The 22,530-nt window shown below is 43.5% G+C and overlaps 1 protein-coding gene across 2 annotated transcripts; it reads left to right on the top strand.

Annotated features, from left to right (window-relative positions):
- Positions 1-449: 449 nt before the first annotated feature.
- LOC309688830 (mitogen-activated protein kinase-binding protein 1-like) lies at positions 450-22,486 on the top strand. 2 transcript variants are annotated; one of them, XM_082504829.1, is made up of 33 exons: positions 450-878; positions 2,146-2,237; positions 4,286-4,348; positions 4,436-4,493; positions 5,745-5,915; positions 6,191-6,328; positions 6,564-6,746; positions 7,777-7,937; positions 8,135-8,324; positions 8,726-8,863; positions 8,956-9,146; positions 9,223-9,314; positions 9,426-9,551; positions 11,752-11,822; positions 12,909-13,030; positions 13,125-13,200; positions 13,316-13,427; positions 13,521-13,584; positions 13,735-13,845; positions 14,013-14,170; positions 14,404-14,441; positions 14,679-14,879; positions 14,966-15,099; positions 15,259-15,380; positions 16,546-16,740; positions 17,053-17,119; positions 17,614-17,769; positions 18,024-18,178; positions 18,507-19,109; positions 19,213-19,300; positions 19,503-19,585; positions 20,571-20,656; positions 22,119-22,486. In XM_082504829.1, the coding sequence occupies exons 1-33, from the start codon at positions 783-785 to the stop codon at positions 22,350-22,352; spliced, it is 4,575 nt and encodes a 1,524-aa protein (XP_082360955.1). In that variant the 5' UTR covers positions 450-782; the 3' UTR covers positions 22,353-22,486. The 2 variants fall into 2 exon arrangements, with proteins under 2 accessions (XP_082360955.1, XP_082360954.1); XM_082504828.1 differs by having other exon boundaries at positions 693-878; positions 18,027-18,178.
- The last annotated feature ends 44 nt before the right edge of the window (positions 22,487-22,530 follow it).

Raw genomic sequence — 22,530 nt, 5'->3', positions numbered from 1 at the left:
GTTTGTTTTTGCTCATGAGCTGTCCCTCTCCTCCGCGCTTTAATGAATTATTCCTGGTTCTGTCCAGGATCTTTCATGTTTTCTGGCAAACTAATCGGGTATTCTTTTTATGGAGTGTGACCAGTATACATCTCAGTCATCCAGGTTATGGTAATCTAATTATCGCCTTCGTGCAAGACAACGTGAGTCAATGTGTTCAAAAAAAGACACAATCAAAACCTAAATTGCTTTAACTTAAGCAAACAGTCCCATTCACTACGAGTGAACTTCCAGATAAGTGAACCTCTGTCTGCTAATCAGCAGCCTAATAAATTCTTTGGTGGCTCCCCAAAACGTCCCCTGCACCGGTCTCTCTAATCCCATTAAATCAGGCGCAAAAGCTGATGTAATCACTGAATGGGACCAGTTCAGGTTCGGATTAAACCAGTGATGTCACACTGGCACACGGGAACAAGCGAAGAGCTGAGCGGCGACTCCGTCTCCTCCTGTCATTGCAAACGCAGCGCTCAGACGAGAACCTGCAACGACAGAAGAAGAGAACAGCGAACTTACTCGAGAGATTAGCCTCCACATGTCCCACCGGCTGCTGCAGGAGTTCTGTCACACTTTGTAAAGCTCTGCAGCCGGAAGGTTTTAGTCCTGGGAGCAGGATCATTACGCGCTCCCCTTCGCTTCTTCTTCTCCAGCCCGTGTGCGCGCCACACTCCGTCAGTCCGTGGATTGCCACAGTGGATGGTCAGCAGCCCTCAGAGCCGTGCCTCCGGGCTGCCAAGCTAAGAAAAATGCCGGGCGATGGATTCACCATTAAAAGTCGCATCAGGAAGTTTCTGCGTTCTCCATCCACCGGAAAGAACTGCAAAGAAAATCTCACCAGCAAGGTACGAAAACTTCTGATGTGTGAGTAGAACAGCCGGACAGAAGAAGCGTCCCGCTGCAGACCTGTTAGTGCTGCAGGCTTACCTGGAGCTAAAATCTGATCTGAGATACTTTACTGTAATTATTGGAAATCTAAGGTACAAACGTTTCACCTGCTTAACCCTGTAAAACCTGAACCATGAAACAACTGCCATAAAATTCATGTTTATTGTATTCACCAAAAAAGAAATTAAACATCAGCCTCCATATATGAGCTGTCGGTTTTATTGTTTTTACCGCATCCTGTATTTTTGTGCAATTTATTGATGCACAGGTTGTAACAAGTCACGCGTTACAGGGTGGAAAACTGAGAGATAGGCGCTCATTTATTATTATTAAAACAGCTATTGCGACCTGTTGGCAGAGTAGTGATAAATCATTATGAGAACAGCTGGCGTTGTTTATTAAAATGAAGATATTGCAGTGTCTGGACTGGGAACACCTATATTAAGCAAGCATTCACGATTTAATAGCTGATTTACTGCCAAATGTGATGTTTAAACAGTGGCAAAATTGACATTTTGATAACCTGGCAACCCAAAAGGTTGGCTTATTAATTGCTTATAAATGATCTATTAACACTGGTCAGTTAAAAAAAACAAAAAAATTTAATTTAGAGTTCTTAGAAAGCATTTGTTATGATTCTTTTTATTGTTTGCTGATGTTATTATTGCACTTTTGTTAGTAGGACACTGAGGCTCGGCTACATTCATATGTTCACTCAGACTAATCAATGATGCCAGCAGTTGGTTTCTAATTCCCAAGGCAGACACAGACAGGCAGCCAAGCCAGCTGTCACATCCTCACTTTGTCTTTGAGATCTTTTTCTTTTTTCTTTTTTTTTTACGCCTCAAACACCCAAAAGATAAAACGACGACAGTTTTCTGTCTCGAGCCTGTTGTTGGACACGTATCAATCAAAGACACGCTTGGTGCTGCACATCAGCAGCTCAGAGTCTGCTCGTTTATCACAGAGTTTGTGCAGGTGTGCAATAAAGACAATAACGGTGATCAATACTTTTCAGATTTGACAGCCTGAATCTTGAAACTGCCAGGAAAGGCTGCTTTTTAATACATAAGATGCCAGAATGTTGTACACAAACAGCACATTTACTTGTGTCTTTACTGACTTCTCTCTCTATTCTTCTGTCAGCCTCCACTATTTTATTTTTCTTTTCTAATTATGATGAATTCCTGAAAACCAAACCCGCCCTGTGTTGTCTCTCTACAGGTGACTCTGGAAAAAGTGTTGGGCATCACCTCTTCAGGAAACAGCGCTCTGGCCTGCGACCCTCGATCTGGACTTGTGGCCTATCCTGCAGGGTGAGATGAGAGAGACTGTTTATGCGTTGTTATCTTCCTAATCTGACCTTTGACTTATCAGCGCTTCGCTCGCTCCCAGCTGCCTTATCATATCTACCTCATGCGGATGTTTAGTGTGCAAATTTCTGCGTGTGTGTTATCTCTGCATCATCTCAGAGGACTGGAGCTCTGTGTTGGGTTTTTTTCTTTATCCCATCCTTGGGGAGGCTGTCTCTGGCACAGTGATAGCTTGTTGTGCAGTATTATTAATTCTTGCTGCTATAGCTTTAATCAGCATAGAATATAAAAATGAGGATGGTTATGCTGGATGGTTTAGATCTGCAGTGGTGATACTGGGGGGGTTGGCCTCGGAGTGGGTGAAAGCAGTGTTTAAAAACAAGCAGAGAGGGTCCTGCCAGGTCGCAACAAAATCTGTGCACTTGAGCTGATTTTGTTCTGGAACCTTCCAACAAAGCTGTATTAATATTAAGAAGGCCAGCGGTCAAAGGGGAAAAACGAGGAGAATTAGAGCAGTATTGCAACAACGTGTAAAGGAGTGTAAGGGTGTGTGTGTGTGTCTGTGTGAGGCATGCATGGGCACGTCTTTGCACAAATGGTTCTGCTCATCGTTGTACTAAATGGTGCACAATCTGGCAACCCACCTGCTGTCTCAGTTTAAATCTGTGCAAGCTGCTCTGTACCAGGTTTCCTGGCACGGTGCAGTTCACTAGCAGGTCCAATGCTGATCTAAGTTCTGCTCACGAGCTAGGATGCAAAAAGGATTTTGAATTAATAGGTAACAATATTATGCGTCCGTTATTTCAATATGGAAAAGTATATGATGAAATATATAGTATAGACTAAAAATGACTCACGTTATGTCTAGTCGTGCTTTCATTTTTCATGTAATGTAGTGTAATCTTCTTTCTGAATGTTCCCTCTAAGGAAGTTATTCTGTATTTTGAAAACTAGACTAAGGACGGAAAATCTTGTGCACTTTCCCAACCCAAGTTTTAAAATGTGTGTGCGCGCTTGTGTTCCTATTCATTTCGTTTTTGTAGGAACACCCAGTCATCTCCAAGTTTCAGTCGTCTAGCTTTTGATTTATGGTGAAGCTGAAAATTTTGGAGGTAGTTCTCCTTCTTCATTAATATATCCAACTGGTGCAATGTACAACTACAAAACAACCACAGAGCATGATGCTACCACCACCCTGCTTCACAGGAGGTGCATTGTGCTTAGGTTTGACCTTTACTCCGGAAAGGCATACCCCCTGTCATTGTTGCCAAATGGCTCAATTTTTGTCTCTTCTGACTGTAAAATATTACTCCAAGGCTTTTTGGTCATGCATGTTGGCAGCTGCAAACTTCAGCCGAGCTTGAAGGTGTCGATTTTGGAGTAATGTAAAACTCACTTCACTCTGCAAAGTGGTGACACATCGAAACAACTTGTATTTACAGTTCAAAGGAATCATTAAAAGCCTAAAATCATCATTCGTCCATGCCCACGATGAGTGTGCGCAAGCTCCTGACTTCATCTGTATGTTTCACACAAAAAGAAAATGATAAATCATGAATGCAGAGTTTTGACCACAACACACACAGCTGATTTAAACCAGAAAATATTGATGATTTATTGGGGTTATTTTTGTGTTGTGGGGTAAAATTAAATAAAAATAAAGAGGAATTAGAAGTTATCCAGCTGATCTTTTGGTCATTTGTAAGTTTCATAAATTCATTTCTGCACATGATTAGTTGTTTTTTCGCAATCACTACACATGTCAATTATTTAATGCTTTCCTAGAACATTAACAGCACCAATGTTTACAGTGTGTTTCTACTTCTCGCTGTTACCACCAAGGAAAAACTTCCAGATAAAATTCAGCCATTAGCATCAGGCTTTCTTTGGAGTTGCACAGTTTGAATGTTTAAACATTTGCACCTATAAACTCTGTCATTAATTTATTAACATAAAATGGCCATTTTCCTTAAGTATGTGCATCGTTTCTCGACCTGTTTCCATATCAGACATTAATATGCATTACTGCATTTCTTGGTTTCCTTTTGTAGGTGTGTGGTAGTCTTACTGAACCCCAAAAAGAACAGGCAGCACCACATTATCAACACTTCAAGGTGAGTCACCCACGAGTACAGTCTTCACTGAAGCAGAGCAGCACTGAACTAATCATGCTGTGATGTTATCCTCTGTCCCTCTCACAGGAAAACCATCACAGCTCTGTCTTTTTCCCCTGACGGCAAACACTTGGTGACAGGAGAGGTGAGTTTCATCACCCTCACTTTTCTCACTTTGTCTCTGCGGGTAAACTCAAACTTGCGTCTGTCCTCTCGTCTTCTGTTTAGCTTTCTTCGGTTTTTGCTGTGTCAAGTGAACATCACAGTAGGACTGGTGTTTGTAGTAATTCAGATTTACTGCAGAATCCAGAGAATTAGCTTGTTCGCGTCTTCAGTTATCCACAGTATAAGAAGGAGTTAGCGCGCTGTGCTGCGGACACCCCAGCAGGATGGAGGCTTGCTGCAGAGCTCTGTGTTTGCAGCCTCTCCTCTTTAGAGGGCCTTGTTCTGTCGTGTCACAGCGTAATGTGTCTTTTCAGTCAAGCATCTTGAATCGGTTTTGTTGTAGTTACAACGCGGGCCTCGACACAACACGCTATCTTAATCCTCCCCGGCCAATCAAAGCCGATTAAAGACTTCTCTGCATAAGTGGATGGGCAGGCAGCAGTTGCCATGACGACAAAGACCAAAGTTCAAAAGCCCAAATAGACTTGAGGATAGGCTGTTCTCCTGGATTCTCCTGGAATTCAAAGGGAACCATGTGCTAAATTCCCAACGTTAGAATACTTTGAGTAATTAAAACTGGTTAGAGATCGTAGTGGATGTGGTGGAGAAATATTAGAGCCCTCTTTTTAACCCGCTGTGCTCGGTGATCAAAGCTGAGCGCATCACAGCTGTATTAGATGTTTTCCCACAGGCCCTTTAAAAGGAGGAGTAAAAGATATGCCCGAGTGAGTGATCTGATAAGAAATGTCCCTCACACACACACACTCATTCATCAAACAGTAGCTCATTTACATACAGGGGCAGGCTGACAGCGGATGTGCAGGCTGTTTTGTCCTCCTCTTCTTGTGTGTCTTTTGTATGCAGCTCTGTCTTCAGTTGAATGTCACACTATTTCTTTTGGACCTAATAACTCTGACCTTTGAAAGGTCCTTTTACCATATTATAATAGGAGACTACACAAATAGTCTGCTGAACTTTCGATCCCCAGGAGGGAATAATGTGAGCAGGTCAAGGGACAAGTAGACAATCAGAGGACAGAGAGAGGATGATCTTCTAGAGAGATGGACAGACAGGAATGACAGGTGACTCCTGAGCGGAGCCTGTTTCAGTCGACGAAAACATTAAGACCCTTTAGTGTATGAATGGAGGAGTGTTCGCCATCTTACTAACAACCTAACATTGTTTTTAAACGTCGACTCCTCCCCCCCTTACCATTTTTTTTTCTCATCAGAGCGGTCACCTACCGGCGGTGAGGGTATGGGACGTGGCAGAACGGAAGCAAGTGGCCGAGCTCCAGAAGCACAAGTACGGCGTCTCCTGTGTGGCTTTCTCCCCCAATGGCAAATACATAGTCAGTGTAGGAAATCAACATGACATGATGGTCAACGTCTGGGCGTGGAAGGTTTGTCTCCCTTGAAAGTTTCTAAAGCTCAAATCCTACTTGTGCTTTTACACCTTCTTCCGTTCTCCTGACTGCTTTAATCAGGACAATGATGGTTTAATGTCTGATGACTGGCAATTTTTAAGCTCAATTTTTTCAAACTCTAAATGAAAAAATAACTTTAAAGTAGTAAAAATGTCTAAAACCACGTAGTGAATGTGATGTTACACTGTTGAGCAGCGAGTCCTATTGTGTTTTAGTTGTGTGATCTCTTTCGAATGTGTTGTTCTTTGCAGAAAGATGTAATAGTGGCTGCTAACAAGGTGTCCAGTAAGGTGAAAGGTGTGTCTTTCTCCGAGGACAGCTCCTACTTTGTCACAGTGGGGAACAGGCATGTCAAGTTCTGGTATCTGGATCACTGCAAGGCCAACAAGGTATGAGAGGCTTTCCTATCTTTTATTACTGCCTGGAGTTATTTCCCTACCTTTTACTTCTGCTTTATTTTTGCATAACTGAATAACTTTAGTGCACTCTTACATTATGCAAATACATTTGTGAGACCCAGGGATTATTAATTTTCAGCAGCACACATGCAACATTTCAGGGAAGCGCTTTAACTCCTTCAGTTGGAGCTTTATCGGCTAACCATCACCTCTCTGTGCTATGTAGGCCAGCGCTCCTGTGCCTCTGCTGGGCCGCTCCGGGCTGCTGGGAGAGCTGAGGAACAATTTCTTCTGTGATGTAGCTTGTGGACGTGGCTCTAAATCAGACTCCACTTTCTGCATTACTTCCTCTGGCCTGCTGTGCGAGTTTAACAGCAAGAGGATGCTGGACAAGTGGGTGGACCTTCGGGTGAGTGAGAGGGGAGGGGCTGTCTGCAGGTGAAAGGTAGAGGTGGGACTAACCAGACACCCCCACTATATGATCAATGTGATTTTTAACATTTTGTGACATATAAGAAAACAAAACAAAATGAATGAGATATTCATAAATCTCAAATTAAAATTTTGTCAGTATTTGTTTTATCTAATAAGATAAAGTAATCATACTTAAATTATTTGGATTTATGTAATTTTTTGCTGCAAAATTATATTGTCAAGTACCAACACTTTGACTAAAACCTGCCACAAGATGAATTGAACGGGGTCAAGCTGTGATAAATCACCGAATTCAAATCTGTTGAGTCGACTTCCCTCATGTTGTGTTTATTAACAAAGACTCGTTCAGACTGATGCCAGTATGTTGGCAATCTGCAACCTGCATTTATAGATTAGACAGCAGTTACTTGCAGACCTCCGACAGCCTCTCTGAGAGTTGTTGCAGTCAGTCAGTGGTGTAGGACATGAGCCCTCTTGTTCGAGTATTTTAACTTACTTAATAAAAATGATGATATTTGCTCTCCTGAATCTTTACAGTATCGCCAAGCAAAATATTGTGAAACAATGCTCTACTCTTAACTGCCACTACTGTTCATTTTTATTAAATGGTAGCTGAATGTAACATATTTGTTCTTTATGTGGTATTGGCCTCAGTCAGCACTAACATGCATGTTCATTTAGTTATTATTTGAGTACAGTACAGGCACAAATGCCTTAGGTCAGTAACCATACGTGTTTATTGAACGGGTGAAGAGGATCTTAGAAGATTTAGAAGCAAGGACAGGTACAGGATGTGTTTGGAAAAGCTCCAACGGGGCTGCTTTTCTACTCCTCCGTAACCTTTGCAGAGGACTCAGCCAAAGCAATGATGTAATATTATCTGCAGGAGCATAATTAGCTTAATTTTTCAGACTTGAATGAATACGAATGTTTACCATTTTCTCAGAAAGACTATGAAGCTATGACTTGTGAGCTGATTATCTGGCATGTGTCTTTCCGTGCAGACCGGGCTGGCTCAGTCGCTCTCTCTGTCTGAACACATGATCTTCTGCGGCTGTGCCGATGGAACGGTGCGAGCCTTCAGACCCGCTGACTTGCACTTTGTGTGCACGCTGCCGTGGCCGCACCCCCTCGGCTCTGACGTCTCCTCCATGACTGAGGCCAGGTGAGGAAGAGCTCAGGAGTAACTCGGCCTTTCTTTAGCACTGATCCACTGCAGGATCAAGTGAGCTCTATTAATAGAGCTTTCTGTCTCAAGCAGTGCAAGCCCGAGTCTCGTCTAAATGTTTTTTATTCTCGAGGATGTCGGATTTTTACAAAGAAAACATCTATTCCTGTTGTCCCAACCTTTCATTCCCACAGTCATCTGTTCAACGCCACAGCGGATGCCCGTTACCCAGACACCGTTGCCGTTACCTATGACCCCGTCAGCTGCCGGCTCAGCTGTGTATATAATGACCACAGCCTGTATGTGTGGGACGTGAGAGATGTGCAGCGGGTGGGGAAGGTGCACTCTGCCCTCTTTCATCCCGCCTGTGTCTGGGACCTGGAGGTAAATGCATGCAGGAGGAAGTGAATTTATATAACCTCTTTAAAAGCTGTGAGATGTTCAGTGTGTTTCCTCAAGCCTCCTGGCTCAATAGGATTACAGCAGTACAACAGATTGGATTCTACCTATTGATTCGGTTAGTAATTTGCGGCACATTGGGGATCATTACACGAACAAAACTGGGAAACTTGGAGCTGTTGTGCTGTTGTACTGAACATTGTGCATCAGAATTTGGCAGCTTGAAACTGGTGATAACAGTCGATGTAAGACAATTCACAGCATAGTGAAACTGCATTTCTAGAAATCTAACTTACAGCATTAATTGTTTCTTAAAATCGTGCTTTTTTTTACCCTCATCTAGTTTATTATTGACTGAACCTCCTCCTTTTGTCACTACTCCCCAGGTGTTTCCAGATGTTCCAGAAGAAGTGGCTTCTGGTTTGTCATCAGGCGCATTCCTCACTAGTTCAGCTGATAACACCGTGAGAGTGTGGCGCATGGACGACTGGACACAAACTCATTCTCCAAACATCCTGAGCCAAGTGAGGTTGACTTCCAAGATCCGTATTCTCTTCAGCTGTGTTTCAAGTACAGCTGTGAAGAGTTACTTTCTGTCTCCCTCATTTCTATAAAGGATCTTTTGAATATAATCTACATCGACGGGAACACCAGCACCTTGCTGGATTCAGAGTGTGTAACAAGTGCGAATTCAGAGGTCAAGTCGGGGGATGGACAGACAGCGGAAACCAGGACGGGCATCAGGACCATCTGTGTCAGCCCAGACGGCAGACACCTGGCATCTGGAGATCGCAATGGCATGCTGAGGTAGGACTAGAAGACTAAGGCTGAGGCTGATGACAGACTGACGTGACCTCTGTCCTAAAACTGTGATATTCTGCAGGGTTCATGACCTCAGCAGCATGAAGGAGATTCTTAAGGTGGAAGCCCATGATGCTGAGATCCTCAGCCTCGAATACAGTAAACCAGAAACAGGTCAGTGTGTGTGTGAGACTGTATTAGTTACTATAATGATGACACGCTTGGAGAATATTTGCACATTGGCTGTGAATACAGTAGGTGATTATGTGGTCTGATTTCTCTCAGGGCTGAAGCTGCTGGCCACAGCCAGCAGGGATCGTCTGATCCACGTCTTGGATGCAGAAGACGACTACAGTCTGGTGCAAACACTCGACGAACACTCTTCATCCATAACAGCCGTCCGCTTTGCTGGTGAGACACTTGAGAAGCTGTCAACATCTGACGGCTAATCTTTCCTTAATCCGACGCTTTCATCTCCGCTCTTTTATTTCACACGCCGCACGACTTGTTTCAATAATAAATGACGGTTACGTGTGTATTCAGGTGGAGTTTTGGTTGCTTGAGCAAAGCCTTTCAGTTGCACTTTGCTTTCTCTTCTTCAGCCGATATGAAATGTTTGCACCACTTACTGTCACGGTTTCAAATGTAGATTTTTGAAGAGGCACTAATCTACTGTCTCTGGACTTTTTCATGAACTGTAAAATTCTTTTACTGATAATAGTGGGTTAATATAAAATAGGCAGTTTGGGGCAAACTACTTTGAAAGCTTAGCTTTTAAGCTACCAATTACTTCATGCTGGAAGAAGCTGAACTGCAGAAATGCTGCCCTAGGGATGAGTCTAGCTGGGTTTGAGTTCCTCTGGTGTATTTCTGCATGGTGGTCATGTCTGCAAATGATGAGTCAGTGGGCAGAAAAAGGATAAGTATTTGGCCTACAGCTGTTTTCCATGTAGAGAAAGAAATGACGAGTTATGCACCGTATGGACAAAAAGTACTGGGCCACACCTCTTCATCTTTGAAATTCAAAGATTTTTTTCAGTCCCATTAACCTGCTTTCAAAAACATTTATGAAAGAGCGGGTCATTTTAAACTGGTACTTTAATGGGATGCCACCACTGCAGCAAGTCAAAAAAAATGTGTGTATTAGTGGTATTACTGCAAAGTGGTTTAGAAACCACAGCGGCTCTCACCCCTAAACACCACTTAAAGATACAGAGCGGGGTTGCCCAGTGTAGCAGCACGTATTGCATAGAAGATGCCAGAACACTAAGCTAACTCAATAACTGCAGAGCTCCAAACCTCTTCTGGCATTAACATCAGCACAAGAACTGTGTGCTCCGAGCTTTATGACATGGGTCTCCATGGTGGAGCAGCTCCTGTGGGTGTAATGTTTAGGTGATTTTGTCCATATCGCTTAAATTTCCGTCTCTAGTTCTGCATTATTTACGTGGAAGTGCAGGGATATCAGCTTTAGCTTTGTATCCATTTTGCAACAGACAAGATTGCTCAGCTAACCAGCTAACTTCTTAAACAACATGCAAAACCTTATCTTGGTAACATAAAAGTAAGTTTCATACTAAAAAGGTCAAAGTGTAATTGTATAATAAGCTGCTGTATAATATTGGGGTGTCTCTGTGGTCAGGTTTCAATTTTTTGAATGAAAAGATGACTTAATCCTGGAACGTTCATCTGGATGTCGCATTTTCAGTGGCAGAAACGTTGCATCGCTCATGTGGCTTCTCAGTCTCAGCTGTCTGCAGGCTTCTCCAACCTCATAAACACTACATTTGCATAATGACTGACACCAGCACCACTGACTAACAATGGGCTGTGAGGTCAGTTTCATGATCATTAACATGCAAATTGTCACGACCATTGATCAATCTCCATGAGTGCTATTCACAGAGAGTTGGGGTATAGCTGTAATCACAGCACTGTAAAATAGTGAACAATGTACCCTTAGGCCCCCTCAGTTCACAGATGGCCGTTCCTTTTTCACGTAAATAGCCTCCTTGACTCCCCACTACTGTTCCTCCCTGTCCACTGACAGAGCGGCCACTGGCCTGTAGATGTAAATAGACTGTGGAGTCCTGGCCTGTGTTCTGCCATCCGCCTGGCTAGAGGTTGTTTCCATTGACTTTCAAATGTTGTCCATTACTGATAGGAATTTCACAGTCTAGGAAAGCTAACCTGTCATTTTTTACACCCTCCCTGGTGAACTGGATGTGTTTGTTCACTGAGTTAATGTGATCACTGAATTGTGGGACATCCTGAGATTTGATTTTCACCCAGGTGTTATCCACATATGTGAACCGATTACTCGGTGGTGTCCCAGGGTAGGATGGTAGAGTCCTCTTTTCTGCTTCCTCCATATACAAATCGGCCACAGTGGGTGAAACTGGGGAACCCACGGCGCCACCATGTTTCTGCCCTCAACAATGACACACTTGGTCGGTGTTGAGGGCAGGGTAATCCTCTCACACAAATCATTTCTCCTACTGAAAACGTTCCGTCTAGATGAACAGAATCCACTTTCTGGGATTTCCTTGCCTGGATGATTGAACGTGCATGAAGACACGATGACTAAATGCTTTTGTTTTTTGTTCTTTAGCCAATGACAACAAGGTGAGAATGATCAGCTGTGGGGCAGACAAGAGCATCTATTTCCGCACAGCCCACAAGGTAACATCAGATGTTGGATATTACCCAACAAACACACGCAAAAGCATGAGTGACACAAAAAACTCCTGCCAAACGCCAATGTTAAAGCTAATGTATATGCAGGCTGCTAAATGCTAACAAGGTAGGAAACAGCCACCTCATTGTAGACTGGAAACAGTGAACCAGCTATTCTGACTTCATCAAAGTACTGCCTGCGATATTCTTCTGAATAACTAATTCTGGCCACAAAGAGCTTCATTGCATTTGACTTATTTTTTTTCATTAATTCCTCTCATTTAGGTCACACTTATTGGCACAATGGTAACACAATCTGTTTAGCAATTCTAGAGCACAGACCACAAAAGGAGCGTTTGTGCTACAAGTTGTATAACTATGAAATACAAAAAAAGAGAGGAAAAAAAAAGGAGGCGACATTCTTTTGCTCTGGAATTGCTTCTGGGTTAGCAGGCCACTTACAGCATTTTTCATAAACTTGAGACGGGATTTAGGCCACTGCAGTGACTCAGAACATTAAGTTGTTTTTTTGTTTTGTTTTTTCCGGAGCGCAGTAAACAAGGGCTTGTTAGACTAAAGTGAACCTTCTCTTTGGCGTACAGACATTTATGGAGTGCTCATTTTAGAAAGTTGTTGTGACAGGTTTGTGCTCCGGCAGAGCAGAAATGAGCTTCTTCTGTGCCGTTTTCAAGGATGAGCTGCAAAGAGTACCCTTTTCTGACTATGTCTATATGATGATGATGATGATGATGGTAGTGATGCACAAAAGCTGATTCTCTGTGGTCTAAACCTTGACCTATTCTAACTGCCAAACATGTTCAGTCTATTTTCCCAACTCCATTATTGTACGCAACAACTAGCTGTATACCCACCTTTTAATATGCAGATATTGATCCTGAGTCAAGCTGATCTCTGCAGCCTTTGGAGACTTGGCTCAATGACTGTAAAGCTGCGCATATTTCTCTTTGCAGGTTATATTGAGTTCAGCACGCTCAGAATAAAAGTCACATCATGCATTCTGCTAAAATACCCCTGATATTTTCCCTACCCTCCTCCAGCGCAGGCCTGACACTGTCTTGTTCTGTTTCACAGACCGACAAAGGAACAGAGTTCAGGCGTTCTCACCACATGGTGAGGAAGACCACGCTTTACGACATGGACGTAGACGCCACCTGCAAGTACGCCGCTGTTGGCTGTCAGGACCGCTGCATCAGGTAAGCGAGGGCACGCGGCTTCAAAGATACACGAGCTTCGCTAGGAACGTGTTCTTTAAAGGCGCCGGGGCTTATCTCTTCCTTCTCTCTGCAGGATTTTCAACATCAGCAGCGGCAAACAGAAAAAACTCTATAAAGGATCTTTGAGTGAAGATGGAAGTCTGCTCAGGGTAACATTTTTCTCCACAGTTGAAACACCTTTTTTCTTTCTGTCTGTATATATATATATACACACACATATATAGAGAGAGATACTAAAAGGCTCTTTTGTGTTGGGTGTGGCAGGTTCAGATCGATCCCTCTGGTCAATACGTGGCCACCAGCTGCTCCGATAAAACCATCAGCATCTTTGACTTCTACACCGGGGAGTGTGTGGCCACTATGTTTGGACATTCTGGTAACGCAGCTATCACAGAATAAATCTAACCACAATGACAGAGAACATAATGAGCGCTAACAAGCCTTTTTTTTTCTTGTTTTTGTTTGGCAGAAATCGTCACTGGGATTAAGTTTACCAGCGATTGCCGGCATTTGATTTCTGTATCGGGAGATAGGTGAGAAACCGCCTCTCAGAGATGTCCTTGCACCCAGGCCGAGGCAATCTTCTGCCGCTGCAGCTGTAGGAAATGGCTGTGGAAATGTGTTTGCAGATGCTTCCGAGCTGAAATGAAATCTTGAATATTTAATGCTTTTATCTCCCCCAGCTGCATCTTTGTGTGGAGGCTGTCCCCAGAGCTGACAATCACCATGAGAGAGAGGCTGCACCAGCTCAGAGAAAACCCAAACACACCACCCAGCAAAACCTCCAGTCTCAGGTGACGACACCAGCACACCTCCACCTGTTAATTGAGTACATTCTTTCCGCGAACCCAGCGCCGATGATAAAGAGCCCACCTCAAGCGAATGTATTCCCTTCGCGTATAATGACATGGCAACACAGATAGAATAGTCATCTTGTTGACTCTTTCGCTGTGTTACCCAGGCGTGAGGTGTACAGCGCTCCCGCTCTGGGGGGTCTGTCCTCTGACAGCGACCGTGAACACGAGGACGACGACAGAGCGGCGAACGACGATGCCAATGACCCCGAAGACAACGCGACCCATTCTTCTTCCGCCAGCAGCCACGAAGAGGAGGACACAGGTACTGTGTGATAATTGATGACATGAATAAACATAGCGGTAACTGCTTTTGGTTTTTTTTTTACATCAATGAGGTCAAAAGGGTTTAGTAATAGGTAGACAATCCTCCACTGGTGCACTGCCCTGACATTCGGCTTCTTTGCAGAGTGCAGCAGAATCTGGAAAACAACCAAAATTGTTTTAAACTGACTTCCTCTATTAACTTTGTAATCATTGTGCTCCTTCCTGCAACAGGAGGCTCAGATGAAGGACAGGACTGGGAGCTGACAAAGGTAGATGTTTGTTATGACTTTAAATAAAATAAATCATTTTGGACTATTCTAAGAAAGCACAACTTAAAGCATCCTAACATGCAGTATTTGCTTTTTGTTCCATTAAAGAAAACAAAAATGGAAAAAAAAACCCCGCATCCCTGTGTGTTAATGATGCCATACAGTTTCTTCCATAGCAACAAATGTGATGGAAAGGGTGAATAATTGTACTGTGCTGTGTATAATGTATATTCCCAGCATGGAGTCGTCAGCCAAGTCATCCCTGAGTCCTCAAAGCGTCCCCGGAGGCGTTGGTCTCATCGTATGGGCTCATTGGAAGTGATGGTTAAATCCATGCTGGACCTGACGCAACTGGAAACCTTTGCTCCGAAGAAAAACCCCAGCTGCCCCCCACATGACAGAGAGAGGCAGAGCTCGCTCGGCCTCCAGGAGCCTGTGGTACGTTCTGTTTGTCTATAAGGGAGATATAGGAAGCTGCTTGTGTGGATCCGTGAGTGTATAATTGCACTGCCCGTTTTCTGCAGATGGGAGAGAGACCCAGGAGACATCAACCCTGGCCGGACGCCGACTGGCTGTCCTCGCACACTTCCAGGGACACCAAGGGGACAGATGTGCTCTATCCTGAGGAAAAGGAGGACGACACAAGTCCTCTGGACAGGTAAACCTCTGCCTGCTACGCACTGTTTTGCCCGATTGATTGCAATGCCACTGCAAGACAACAAAAGTCCTTTTCTATTCTCAGTTTGCTGTTTCTCTCTTTCTGCACCCCCCCTCCCCATTCCTCGTTGCTCCCACGTCGGTGATTCCATTACATCAGCGATTACTGCAGGATGCAAGGACGAGGGATCCGTATCGAGAGCCAGGACAGCCGCAGCCCAGACAGCGCTTGCTCTTTGGATTATGACAGCAGCGAGTCCAGCCCAGATCATATTTTGGATGGTAAGGTCTTACTCTGAATGCATGCAGCATTAAAAAAAAAGAGTCTTTTGTGCAAAAGCTCTGAACTCCAAAAAATGGTGTAAAGCACAGTTGCACTTTTTCAGCAAGTAGCACATGACAGGAGACTGTCTGCTTTAGATGCATTCATGCTTATGCCCTGGTGAGAACATACATACATTATTTACATACTTTCATCAAGATTTTGCAGTTTTTCAACACAAAAACTAACACAAGAAGTCTAAACACCTTAAAAATATGTTACAACCCCCAGTATGTCTATCTCCACGCTGTAAGAGATTCTACATAACTGAAATAAGCCACACAGTTCCCACAAATTTTAATAACTAATTAGGAACAAGAAGCAAAAGAAAACTAGGAAAAGTCTAACCATAAACCATCAGCAACACTAAACTGCTGCCACTCTGACCAGCCTGGTGTACATCCCTGTTACAGCCCTCAAAAACAGTCCCAGTTTCTCATATCGCCCCCTTGGGGAGATTAATTCCCCACATCTGATCTAAGCTAATCCAACATCAAAACTAAATGTAACAAAACTAAAAAAGAAAAATGCATAACATGAGCATAAACCACTCAAACTGCTGCTGCAGTCACAGGAATGTGAAGGGAGTGAGAGAACGGGCTTCCTGACCGCCCTCATAATCGCCTTTCGTCCTTTTCAGTCCATAAGGCCAGACCAGATACTGCAGCATAACTGAGAGGTCTTTGTATATTTATAATGCTAAAAAAAATGTGAGCTTTCTTCACGTTGTGAGGTTTTTTCATGTTGCAGTACTCTCTGCCTGCCTGTGCTCAGTCTCAGGTTTTCTTTCTGAAGTGTGCCAAACGCAGGATTTAAAATCACGATTTAAAATGTCCAGGGGAGCTTTAAAATATCTCTTCAATGTACAGTGAAGCTCATACCTGCAGAGAGGGATTTGGGCGTGCAGAGAGACATGGATTTTATTTATTTTTTTATTTTTATTTTATTTCGAGGCTCGATAAGAGAAATGTCAGATAAAACTACCAGGCTGGTTATTTCTTAAGGATTACAGAGTACCTGCTGCCCCCCTCCCTGTGTGTAAAAGCTGTATCAAGGCCACTGAAGACTTTGGTTTCTCTGTCATACTTGTGTCTCTGCTGCGTCTAATTTTGCTTTCGCTTTCAGATCCTGCAGAGGCAGAGTATCTGAGTGAGAACAACTCGGATGAGGAGAACGACGAGAAGGAGGTGGACGAGGAGCGAAGGGAAGGGGTGACGAGCATGGACGAGGCTCTCAGGACAATAACGGACAGTGGCGGATGCGATCGAGCGGATTTCCTCAAGCAGAACTTTGAGACGCTGTCGGAGGGCTGCACTACAGGTAACACAGAACACACAGGCAGGCGTGCTTTGAGCTTTAGGGAAATAACCTTATTCTCTTTGTTGTTGGGAGCCAGGGGCAGAAGATTGATACCCTTTTGATGTCTAGTTATGACTAATGTATAGCCTGTTTGTGGCTAACACCTCCAGACATGGAGAAAAGAATTATTGCTTTATTTCCCAGACGTCTTTAAATGACCTCACGTGCAAATTCAGACACAGTCAACACTTATTATCCTCTCAGTCTCACTTCTACTTCCTGCCTCTGTCTCAATTGTCTTCCTTTTTGTTTTTTCTTGATGTCCATCCACAGCTGAGCAGAGCAGAGTCCCGAGGCTCAGTATGTCTTCACGCTTCCTGGCCGGAGGACATAATAACCGGTACTGCCTGACCACTTCAGACCAATGTGGATTCAACAGCTATAATTACAAACCCATGCGGACTCTCACACGCCGCTGTGTACTTTCCCTGTCTAGTCAAGCTGTCAGTTTAAAGTCACATTGTTAACCCTCTACGGGTGATTTTGTGCAGGAAATTGTTTTCTTTTTTTATTCTTGGAGGTGGAGATGTATAAGTGTAAACAGCTTCATATTTTGGGGGCTAAATGATGTCTAAGCTACTGTTAAAGAGGCGGCTCTCTGCAGAAGTCTCCAAATCCACCTACCAGCACATCTAAAGCTCGCTAATTCACATGGTATATCTTGTTTAAGCAGTGCAACCCCCTCCTGTTTAAAGTTTACGCTAACTGACTGCTGGATGAGGCTTCATATTGACTTTACAAACCTGAGAGTAATATCAATCTGCACATACGTTAGGGGAATAATGTGTGTCTCACTTATCTGCTTCTCTTACCCGGTATTACCTTTCTGCGCAGAGACGTGCTTCTGTTTGCCAAAGCGAACGGGAAGGAACAAGGCGGCCGCTCCATTAAGCCCCCGGTGTCAAAAGTGCGGCCCTTGATGGAAGATGGCGTAAGCGGGAACGCAGAAAATAAGAGTCCCGTGTCCCCTGGGAAAGCTCAAGGGCCAAAGTAAGAAGAAAGCACATACATTAAGAGGCGTCATGGGGGTTTCATTTTTGAGGCAAAACCGGATCTGCGAAACGTAAAGTCACTAAATGATTCTAAAAGATCAGTATGAACAACATGGGGGGATAGATGCTGTGTCACAAGGCTATGTCAGCACAACAGCAGACATTTCACTGTGCTTTATTCCTGCCAGTCATGTGACTAAAATACTCACGCGTGCCGTGAACAGATGGTAAAGTTGCTGTATCGCGTCTCAGCAGGGCTCAGGAGAGAAGCAGTCCACCCCAGAAGACGACGACCACAGGGTCCCACCTCTGGAGGTTTTCTAATCCTCCCCCCAAAGCTTCGCTGCTGCTGGACAGGACGACGTGCATCCAAAAATCGCGCTCTGCCCAGGACTTGGCCACGCGCTGTACGTTTGATCCGGTTTCAATTCACTCATTTATTTGTCTGTGGTTCCTGTAATGTTTGTGTCTGATTTTTCAGTGAACTACAGTAATTCCATCCGCTGGCAACTGTGAGAAAGTTAATCTGCCTCAAGAGTGTATTTAAACATAATTTGCATTGCCGACTTACAGTTTCTTTGAAATTTGCCAAATTAATCAGTGTATTTTCCCACATGAGTTGAAAGTAACTGCTTTGTAGTCTTCTGAATCAGTTCATAACACTTTAGCACGTGTAATTTAATTCTACTTTCTTAGAATTAGTCATATTAATCTTCTCACTGTCTTTTTCTGCAGCTCTTTCCTCCCCTCTGCCCTCTAGTGACCAGAGGGAGTTGCACAAGAGACCTCAGCAGCTTTTCCTCAATGAACCCTCTCCCAGACCTTCCTCGTGCTTTTCTTCACACTCCTCTGGGTCCCCACAGTCATCCCAGTCCCCACTTCCATGGGAGAGCCCTAAACTCAAGCCCCAGCACTCTTACATGAACGCCACTGCTAGCTCTGTGGCAAAAAACTGGTCCTCCTCTTTTGGAGATGCCATCCATATAATGACCCCGCCAGGATCCCCCTTTTTCTCCAAGAGGAGGAGGTCGTCTGTGGAGGTAGAAACTGAGCCTCCCGTGCTCGCCTCATGTCCTGTCCTGATTTTCCCATCGTCTGCGTTGTCAAAAGATTCCCTTCCACTATCAAACATTCCCTCCTTGACTCCACCTCATCCTACAGCCAGCCAGAACGTCCCTCCTTCTCGCATCCCACTTCCTAAGCAGCCGCTCAGCCCTCGACGCAGCCTGTGCCTGGAGGTGAAGCCAAGCTCAAGTTGGTCTGGAAATATCAGCAGGGCTTCTACTCCTACAACAGACCCCGGATGTCACCATAGAGCTACTCCCCTAAACAAACAAGGTCAGAACGCCGGCCAGTCGTGTACTTTTTGATGTCTCCACAGAGCTAAGGAGCCGATCGGCTAACTGTGTGCTTGAACGTGATTTTATCTTGTTATTTTCAGCATTAGGCAGGCACCTGTCTCTAAGTTTGGATTCCTCTTTGTCATGTTCCATGCCTGTGAAGCAGAAAAGGGACTCAGTTTCTGAGAGGTGAAGTTTTATATCACTTGTGAAGACTTTGCTAGATGTTTTTTAACAGTCGCACATCAAATTGCTAGTTATTTGCTTCATACACAATATGAGTTGGCTGCAGTGGTATTTGTTCATTGTATCTGTTCAGTTCTGGGTATCTTATATACAAGAATTAGTACTGCCACTGCAACTGACTTACATTTCTGGCTTTTATTCCCAGTGCCAAGGAGCCAGGTCAGGTGGCTGTAGCTAAAGAGTGCCCTCTGGTGCCTGAACAGGCCCACACATCAAGCCCACAGCCAGGTTTGTCCTCCCACGACTTCTTTAACCAACCCTCCTCTTATTTGTTGCTACGTCCCCTGATGTTTTTCAGTACTGCCTGTCAGTCTTATCTGTCTCATATTATCTGCCTGCTTCCAGTTAGACCTTTACAAGGACGACACATGACAGAACAACAAGTTTTAAATATCTGCTTTTTTTGTTACATTTGTTACATTTATATTTGTTACATTTTGTTACTTTCATTCCTTTAGCTTCTTTGTCTTCAGCCCTCTTCTCGCCTCCCTCTAATATCAAAATATGGATGATTTTCATAAAATTTGCACATTTGTACTTCCTGAAAAGGATGAACATTTTCCGTTATGGCCTCATGTTTGCACACCAGGTACTGTTTTCCATTATCTGGGGAAATTTGCAGGTGAATTTGAATATTACTTAGACTCTGCTGTGACGTCAAATACAAAGCCTCAGTTAATGGGCAGTGCAGAGTTTTCCTCACATTGCTCACTCGCTCAGTAAATAAAAGGTATCTAATAGTTTTAAAGTGCTCTGGTGAATCTTACAATAACGCCATCCCCTTCGTCATACTTCCCTCCCGGCTGTTCCCTGAATGATAAGCGCCTTTCAAAGGCCAGGAATTTCTTTTCGCTTCATTTCAATTTGAAAAACACAGAAACCTTAAATGGCATTAAGTGATAGCAGCTCTGTACCTGAAACTGTGTTTTGCTGGATGATATAAACTGTGAAATCAGTTTTCTTAGTTTACACTGTTACAGCTCTGCAGCTTTTTGCAGCAACCTCCTCAACTGTTTGTTTCTTTTCTGATACCAACTTTTCCCTCTTTCTTTCTTATATGCTCTTCAACCTTTTGCACAACGTTTACCGCTCTCCTACTTCGCTCGATAACAGCGCACGCTTGTGTTTGTGCTATTTGTGCTTCTGGGTTTGGTGCTGATTTTCTGCATGCTGTGCCGTACTTGAAATTCATTCTCTCTATCTCTCTCTGCAGATCGCTCAGTCACCTTGGAAACTTGTAGGCAGGTTGTTACCGACCTTCACAGCAGTCTGCGGAAAACTGTCATGTTATACACTACGGTCAGTGTGTGCGTCTGTGTATATGAATGCGTGAAAATGGTGGGTGGATGGAGAACTTGATAGAAAGCAGGAAATAGAGAGAGAATAAGACAAAGGGGAAAAGCAAACATCTATAATCTGATGAAGCGAAAGAAGAGATAAAGGCACTGCCCATCTGTGTGTGCCCCTGGCTGCCTGTTGACTGCATGAACTGCATAAAAGACATGTGTGTCTGGGCATTTTAAAGCCACCCATTTTAAAATTCTCAACATGGCTTTCACCTTGTTGTTTTTGCTTTGTTTTTGTTTTTTAAATATAGTCAGAAGTGACTACATTTAAACAAGAGGGTTAACTGTTATCAGCTAATGCTAGCTAGCTTGGTTAGCATGCTAGCTTGGTTAGCCTGCTACCCAATCTATTATCCAACCAAGGGTTAGGGTATCAATAAAGTATCAATAAAGTGTATGTGTGCACGCATGGATCCAGATACCTGCTGATTAGGGTTGAGTAATGAACACAGGAAATTGTAGAATTTAACTCACCAAAATCTTAGCAGGGACTTTTTGGATGGGACGCTAGTACAGTAAACTACACAGCAAGCCACACTGGAAGGTACACTATATAGATAACATTGGTCACAACCCTTAATTTTTGAATTCACGTGTTTTCAATCCCACTGCCACATGTGTATATAATCAAACACCTAGCCATGCAGTCTGCTTTTACAAACATTTGTGAGAAAAAAATTAGTTTTCAAGAGTTTACTAAATTTAAACGAGATGCTGTAGTGTAATAGGATGCCACTATGCAAAAAGTTAGCTTGTGAAATTTCTTCCCTCCCAGATACTACATGATGTGATATTACTGTAAAGTGGAAGCGTTATAGAGCGGGGTTGCTGAGTACTGAGGCACATATTTTGTTAAAGTCACCACAAGCACTTTGCTGACTCAGTAACTCCTGTGTCATTATCATCAAAAACTGTGTGCCGGGAGCTTCATAGCTCATGGGTTTCCAGGGTGGAGCAGCTCCTGTTGGTGTAATGTGTAGGTGGCCTAGTGAAAAAAAAAAAAGATTTAAAAAATATATACTTACCAAATAAAGTGTATGTTTTAGTACATTAAATGGTGAACAGGATGGGTGTAGCTACTTTTGCCATTCAAAGTAGCTACAAAGTAGCCCATATTAAATGCTTAACAGATTTTAAATGGGTGAATTATAAAAACATTCACACTTTGTTATGAAAGGGAAAGTGCTCTATAAGAACTACAATCATTTTCTATCTGGTGGAAAACATGTTTATTTCTTCTGTAAAGTTGAGTATTTTAACATGAAACGGCATGGAGACTTGACTCTGCTTTTGGGCAAGCCTCAAGTGGTCGTTCAGGGTACTACAACTTTCACTCCATCATTGGCTTTCCTTTTAATTTCTGGAAGTTTGGATGGCTGACTTACTTTATATATGCATGTGTTCATTAACAACAGGTACTACAACATAGCCAACAGACCAGTGAAGATCAACATGAGATGAGGAGCATCCTGTCCAAGGCGCTGCTTACAGTTAAGGATGAGCTGGACTCTCTGCCTCATCCTTCCTCACCCCAATCTGAAGGGCCCCCAGGGGTAAACTGTGACGGAGAGAAGGCCCTGGCTCTGCTGGAGCAGTACGCTGAGCTGCTGGTGAAGTCTGTAGAAAAGAGACTAGACACCAAGACCTGAAGAGATAGACTAATGTTTGCAGGGCCCATAAACCAGGAGGAGAAAGAGAGACGAAGACTCTATAGCACTCTTAAATGCACAATTGTTTTTTTTGCACAGAGACCATTTGGAAAATGGATGTTGAGTATTATTGTCTAGAATATATATATATATATATATATATATATATATATATATA

Source organism: Aulonocara stuartgranti (genome assembly GCF_965226115.1).
Source record: "Aulonocara stuartgranti genome assembly, chromosome: 15".
Taxonomy (NCBI): domain Eukaryota; kingdom Metazoa; phylum Chordata; class Actinopteri; order Cichliformes; family Cichlidae; genus Aulonocara; species Aulonocara stuartgranti.
This window is presented reverse-complemented; position numbering and strand designations above follow the sequence as displayed.